Source organism: Diabrotica virgifera, chromosome 7, assembly GCF_917563875.1.
Source record: "Diabrotica virgifera virgifera chromosome 7, PGI_DIABVI_V3a".
NCBI classification, from domain to species: Eukaryota; Metazoa; Arthropoda; class Insecta; order Coleoptera; family Chrysomelidae; genus Diabrotica; species Diabrotica virgifera.
The window spans coordinates 78,413,178-78,420,942 of NC_065449.1; the positions used below are offsets into that span (position 1 = coordinate 78,413,178).

At 32.7% G+C, this 7,765-nt stretch overlaps 1 protein-coding gene across 2 annotated transcripts in view; it reads right to left on the reverse strand.

Moving 5' to 3' along the window:
• Positions 1-5,772, reverse strand: part of LOC114346509 (myrosinase 1) — a 68,988-nt gene extending 63,216 nt beyond the window's left edge. Inside the window, exon 1 of one of the 2 annotated variants that reach the window (XM_028297257.2) lies at positions 5,618-5,772. In XM_028297257.2, the coding sequence (XP_028153058.2) occupies positions 5,618-5,664 (47 nt within the window). In that variant the 5' untranslated portion in view covers positions 5,665-5,772. The remainder of the gene's footprint in view (positions 1-5,617) is intronic. The other variant, XM_028297249.2, reaches the window with a different exon arrangement.
• Positions 5,773-7,765: the final 1,993 nt, after the last annotated feature.

Genomic DNA, 7,765 nt, shown 5'->3' on the forward strand with positions numbered 1-7,765 from the left:
GTCAAAATCTCAAAAAGAGCACTTTGTGAGTTTCACCTCTAATAGGAGGGTATGTCCGCAAATGCTTCGTTTCCGAAATAGGGGTATTAAAATTTTTCTTACAAACTGAGGATTTATTTATTGCTCTAAAACCTGTTGAGATATGCAAATGAAATTTGGTGAGTTTTATGAGATAGTTATTGCGCATTTTTGACATACAATTAAGAATTTAATATTCACCATTGGCATGCATACGTAAAAGTCATGCATACGTCATTTTAACATGACTCGTTTGTTTAGAATTACCCTTTAAAGTTTGCCATACTTATTTAAAAACATGGCTAGTTGATAAAATACCTAACTTTTTTGTTATACAACATAAGCGAATGAATCAAAAACAGAATGTTAAGAAAACATTAGACTATAGTTGGGTTTTAATTTTAGTATTTTATATGCTAGAATATTCCACAAAATGATGCGAACTTTGAGAAAAAAACACAGTTTGATTGGTATACCCGGTATCCGGTATACAATGACACTTTACCTGCCTAGCTACAATATTTTTCCAGAGATATCGTTAAAGAATACGGCTATATAGCCTTATATATAAGGCCAACTGCGAGACTTGCAAGACTCTTGCTGCAAGACCAAGACCAAGACCAAGACCGGGAGCGCAATATCAAGACCAAGACCAAGACCAGGTGTACTGGCGCAAGACCAAGACCAAGACTATCTAAGTCTCGTCTTGGTCTTGCATTTGGGCAACACTAACTCAAACCGAAGACACTCAACATTTCGAAGCTAGACCAGTCACAAAATCAAAAAGTGCAGAAGATAAATGCCACTTTGTCGTTATTAGCAACTTAACCCCAATTTACACTCCTATTCAAGTAGTTCACTACATTAAAAAGAAGCTAGGTATCAAGGAATATATAAGATGTTATGCCCTTCTTAAAGATGCCAACACAACAACAGGGTCCTCATTCAAAATAGGTGTTAAGTCTAAAACATCTATTGACTTATTATTTAATAAGGAAATTTGGCCACCTGGTGTAAACATTAAATGGTCTACAGAATCCTCATGCTCCGAACCAACAACTTCATCTGAGGCAAATATGAAACCGAAGCACATCAGAAGCCCAGTTAGCTTGGAAAATCCAATTACCATTCCAAGTAAAAAGAGAAATGAAGTTCAAAACACAAATATACTTACTGACAAGCAGGCCATCGAAATTTGCAAATCTAAAGATCCGTTCCGTTCCCAAATTAATTTCATTAAGAAAGATACTTTGGAACCATCGATAAATTTGGATCCTTTATCACCACCAAGAGTTAGATTAACCAATAACTCAAACAGTCGATATCTTCTAGCCAGATTAAGGGAACCGGATATATTAAAAGCAATTAAGCTACATCTTGCTTTCCTACACGACCAGCCTGCCTCACTATTTTGTGATGGATATACCAACACCAGTGTGAAACTATTTTTGGCTTCCGAAGGGCTACCTACCAAGACTGAGGAACTAAGAAAAATTCTTCTAGAATTTAACGATGCCTATGGAATTGGTCCAGCTGAGGTGGAAGCTGATCTTGTTGCTTATAGGTCCTTTCTAAGTTCAGAAAGAATCATACATCTACAAAAATCAAGGGAATGTCACCGAAATTATTATTCTACTAGCTCTCCAAGACGAAATTTTTAAATAACACGACGTGTTCTGAGGAACTAGAAACCTCGAATAATTTTAGTGATGACAACTTTAGTGTGGTTCTGATTAATATTCGTTCTATAAGAAATAAAACTGACGAATTAGTTTTGTTTCTGGAAGAATTAGGATTTCCCCCGATAGTTGCGGTTACAGAGCACTGGCTTTTGAAGTCAACGAGCCTTTTTTTGTAGAAAAATATACCACAATTGCTAGGTATGATCGTCCAAGTTCAGCTCATGGAGGCACCCTAATTCTTTCTAGAAATAATGATTTTTCTCTGATTACAAAATATGACTTTCTGTTAAATGAAGCCTTCTTTGAGTTTTCCCTAGTTTATAATAAAAATCTTAATCTTTACATTATTTGTATCTATAGATCACATGACTCCCCTGTGGAACTATTTTTTCAGAACCTGCTAAATGTGTTAGATGACTTGCCTCATAGAAGCAGAAAAATTCTATGCGGGGACTTCAACATTAATTATGATGCTGCTTGTGCTACCCAAATGTCCTTGGTCAACATATTTGAATCATATGGTCTCTCAATGCACGTTAATTCTCCTACAAGGATTACAAAAACTTCATCTACCATAATTGACTATATTGTCTCAGATTTCTCACCCCTTGATGTCTGCTCTACAATTATTAATGCGGGATTATCAGATCATGAAGCAGTATTTACGAAGTTTAACATCTTCAGCAAACCCTCCTCGAAAACCCGACGTTTAGGTAGGATTTTTTCCGCTGGGAATTTTCATAAATTTCAAAATTTATGCTTAACTTCTGAGTGGCATTTTCCTTCTGCGGACGTGGACTATAATTTCAACGATTTTATAGAAAAGCTTGTCTCTATCTTCAATAAGGCATTTCCTTTAATTTCAATTAAGCCAAAACATCACAAACCCTGGGCTACAAAAGGTATTCGCATATCAGCTAAAAATATGAGCTCACTATTGTATATCAAGAAATTTGCTACCAACGTCTCTGTCACTCAATATATCACCAAGTACAGGGTAACCTATCTAAAACTCATCAAATCAGCTAAAAAAGCCTACTATCAAAATCGTATGGAAAGCTCTAAAAGTGTTGCAAAAGAAACTTGGTCCATAATAAACGATCTTCGAAATAGAACTCACGCAGTTCAAACATTTGCCCTTCCAGACCCGGAAAATCTAAACGAATATTTCGTTAATGTGAGTAAAAATATAACTTCTACTATTTTGCCACAAAAAGATCTTATTTTCTATCTCCCCAATTCAGGAGTGTTCTCGAATTCATTCTTTTTAAGACCAATCGATATAACTGAACTGATCCAATCTATCAATATTATCAAAAGCAAATCATCCTGTAGTACTGATGGACTATCCATAAAAATCTTCTCAAATCTCACAGAAAATGTGTTGGAAAACCTCGTCTCACTAATTAATGATTCCTTTGAAAGAGGCAAATTCCCAGAGTGCCTAAAGATAGCCATTATTATTCCCCTTCATAAGGGTGGGGAAAAATCTAATGCTTCCAACTATAGACCTATTGCCTTACTACCGGTACTTTCAAAAATTATTGAGAGACTCATAAAAACCCGTCTCATGTCCTTTCTCATTGATAACAACATCTTATCCCAAAATCAGTTCGGCTTTTTAACTAATAAATGTACCACTGATGCCTTGTTTTCTGTGTTTCATGAGGTTTACCAAGCACTAAACAATAATCTTTATACTGCCACTGTTTTCTGTGACTATGCCAAAGCTTTTGATTGTGTAAATCACGACATTTTGATTAAAAAACTAAATTTCTAGGGGATTCGAGGTATTTCTTTGAATTGGTTCCAATCTTACTTGAATAATAAGAAAAAAATAGTTAGAGCGAATGATACTGACTCTAGTCTCAAAAACATTGTATGTGGAGTACCACAAGGTTCAGTATTGGGTCCTCTACTGTTCCTTATCTTTATAAATGACATCACTAACTTAAAAATCGATGGAAAAATTTTTCTTTTTGCTGATGATACCAGTATCACTTGGAGCAACTCAACTATTGCATCTCTTCATGCAACTATAACTTCTGATTTGCTTACGATAAAAACCTGGTCTGACTCTAATGTACTCTCTTTTAACGTGGATAAGACAGTAGCATTATCCTATAAAAGTGCTCTTCAACCCCTGCTTGTTAACAACAGCCAGATCTCTACCGTTGATTCTGTAAAATTTCTTGGTATTTTTTTAGACAGCAACCTCAAATGGTCCCTTCATATCGATGTGTTAAGTAAGAAACTCGCCTCAGCCTGCTATGCTATAAGATCTGTTTCGAAAGAACTCAATTTAGCATCTTCTAAACTAACATATTTTTCTTTGTTCGAGTCTCATCTTCGATATGGTCTTCCTTTTTGGGGTTCTAGTACAGCTGCCCAGTTAGATGTTATTTTTAAATTACAAAAAAGAGCAATAAGGTATCTGTTTGGCCTCAGAAGAACAACACATTGCAGAAGTTACTTCAAAGATCACGGCATTTTAACACTTACATCTTTATATATTTTAGAAACTGTTTGCTTAATTCGTAAACACATGCATGTCTTTCCAGCAAGGCCTCGTCATGACTACTCCACCAGAAATTCAAATTTTGATGTCTATTTACCGATCCCGTCCTCTGAGTTAGTAAAGAAATCTATATTATATTCCGCAAAAAAACTATACAACCATCTTCCTTTACAACTCAAATCTGCAACATCTTTCCACAAGTTCCGTAAAATGACAAAAGCTTATCTATCTAAAAGACCATATTATTCAGTAGAAGAGTTTCTTAATGACTAACTAAGAAATTACAGTAATGTACAAGTAACCAAACTTATCTATATTTGGGTGTCACATGCAGCAGCTTAAACTTATTAGTTCCTATGTCTATAAATAGTTTACTTTGTTGTATATTCACTTTGCAATTTCTATAAATTGTTGCAAATATATCGATTTTGTTTTTTTTTTCTTTACTTTATTAACTTATATTTTGTATTTATGTATATTTTTTTTTATATTGACGATTTATCAAATTTCAGAAAATTGTATTTGTTATTGTTATTGTTAGATATTATTTATATATTTATTTTTTCTGACTTTAATTAAGCTTTGTCCATAAAATTTGTATTTTCAGTGACAATAAAGCATATTTCTATTCTATTCTATTCTATACCATCGAAAAACATTGATGTTTTAGATATAAAGCTAACACTTTCAATAGCAAATAAATAAAAAAATATTAATGTTATCAAAAAAATGTATAGAACATTTTTTGCTTAGAATGAATGTTTTTATTAACTTTTGCGGTCAAAATATAAAAAATACCCACCCGCGAGATGGGGTGGCAACCACCCCCATGGTAAAAGCGCCTGTCGGCATCATATAGATTTTGATCCATGGACTATCCACTACTTATTCTCAAATTTTCAAGCAAATTGATCCATTCTGTCAAAATTGCGAGGTGAAAAACTTTGGTTCCTGGACTAATAAGTTTGGTTGCGTTTATATTTATTCTCGTCTTGATAAAATACGTCGAGTAATATATCGCTTGTACTATTTCAGCGACTTTAAAACAGTAGATACATTATTTAAAAATTTAAGAAGGAAAATGAGTCTGTATTTGTAAAACTTCGAGAAAAATTTAAACAAAAATATTAAATAAAACAGAAAAGAAAATAAGTAGAAATATAATTTGAAGTAGAATAAATAATATGTAGGTCCTATGGTTTATTATGAAACGACCTGGTCAAAATAACAAAGACTGTAGAATGAATAATTCTTTTAAAAAATAAAGAGTAATATTTTTGCATCTGAAAAACTATAATTTTAGCGAACCTTTCATCTTTTCGAAACATAATTTAGCATTTGGCCTATTTGAATTTATTTTTGAAAAATATGTAAATATTAGATTCTGTTTATAACTCACCCTAAATTAAGGATAAATATAGCCGCAATAAACTTTATGCACAACATATCTAGTATTCATATAAATTATAATGAATGAAGCCATCCAATTTATAAGAGCATAATAATTACTATTATCATATTTATATATCATTGGTAGAACTATGATCTTGATTAATAAATAGCAAAAGGTAGGTACTTGTGTATCTCAATTTTGGTAAAATAGGTAGATACTTATTCCTGATAAATTTATTTATTTTATAAGTTTAAGAGATTAATCTAAAATAATTTTTACCAATATTTGTGATATAATTAATAAGTGTTTTGTTTTGGTAATATCGATATTTTTTAAATATCTTTAATGTCCGACTGGTATATTATTTGACAAATAATGACATTATTTCGAAATCAGTTAAGTATGATATAATAGTCTAAGAGCTAGTGAACCCTCCGACTAACGGTCTTCCTGTAAGGCTAGAAATTTGTACAGTCCAACCCGCTTATTGGAATAGCCTTCGTGACAAGAAAATGTATTACTATAACCGGGATATTCTAATAACCGATCGTTAGTGGCGTGGCTAGTAAAGACATTTCGGGGCCTCAAATTTCTATTCCTTAAACCGGGATATTCCTATAAGTGGTATTCTAATAAGCGGGTTCGACTGTATAGTGATAATTCATAGCACACCAAGGCTAAAAACTATGACCTGGCAGGCATCAGCCGTGCACGTGTATCTACCAGGTGAATCGAAAAGTTCATAGTTTAGGGGGAAAATAAACATTCTCCTGTAAAGTTTAAATTTAAGTATGTGTTTAAGTAAGTCATTTAGAAGAAATGTGTACAATGACAGGCGATTCTGAAGAGCATAAGGCCTTGCCAGGCGAAGGGAAAGATTAGGTGTTTTTTCTAAAATTATTTTTTTTGCATCGAACAAATTTTTTTTAGGTTTTTTGAATCATTCCAAACAGAAAAGGTCTTTAGTGACTTTTCTCTTAGGTTAATAGTTTTTGTTATATAAGCGATTAAAAATTTTGAAAATTTCGAAATCGCCATTTTTAACCCTAAATCGGACATTTAACTAAAAATTTCAATATTGCCAAGGTAGGTAGATATTCTTTAAATATTGATCGATGAAATCTCGAAGAGTTTTTTGCAATACAATATCGAAAACCCCTTTGTTTTTTAATTGCTTATCAAGCGGGCGCGACACTGTAGTATAAGTGAGGACGTTTGAGTTTGCATAAATTCATTACCTCGCGAATGAGCAAATTTGAAGAGAAATCCTCAGACCGGTCGATTTTTATTCTTAAAATGGGACTTTTTGGCATATATGTAATACTAGTGAGGTCATCCATCTGGGCGTGATGACGTAATCGATGATTTTTTTAAATGAGAGTAGGGATTGTGTGATAGCTCATTTGAAAGGTTATTTAATTCTCTATTCAGTAATATAAACATTAACCTAATTATTTATAGAGGGTATACAAAAAAAATTGTTTTATTAAATTAATTTAGACAAAAAGAAGAAAAAAAATTTTTGTACACCCTGTATAAATAATTATGATAATGTTTATATCACTGAATAGAGAATTAAATAACCTTTTAAATGAGCTATCACACAACCCCTATTCTCATTTAAAAAAATCATCGATTACGTCATCACGCCCAGATGGATGACGTCACTAGTATTATATATATGCCAAAAAGTAATAATTTAAGAATAAAGAATAGAAATCGACCTGTCTGAGGATTTCTCTTCAAATTGGCCCATTCTCGAGGTAATGAATTTATGCAAACTCAAAACGTCCTCACTTATACTACAGTGTCGCGCCCGCTTGATTAGCAATTAAAAAACAAAGGGGTTTTGGATATTGTATTGCAAAAAACTCTTCGGGAATTCATCAATCAATATTTAAAGAATATCTACCTACCTTGGCAATATTGAACTTTTTAGTTAAATGTCCGATTTAGGGTTAAAAATGGCCGATTTCGCAATTTTCAAAATTTTTAATCGCTTATATAACAAAAACTATTAACCTAAGAGAAAAGTCACTAAAGACCTTTTCTGTTTGGACTGATTCAAAAAACCTAAAAAAAATTTGTTCGATGCAAAAAAAATAATTTTAGGAAAAACCCCTAATCTTTCTCCTCGCCTGGCAAGGTCTTATG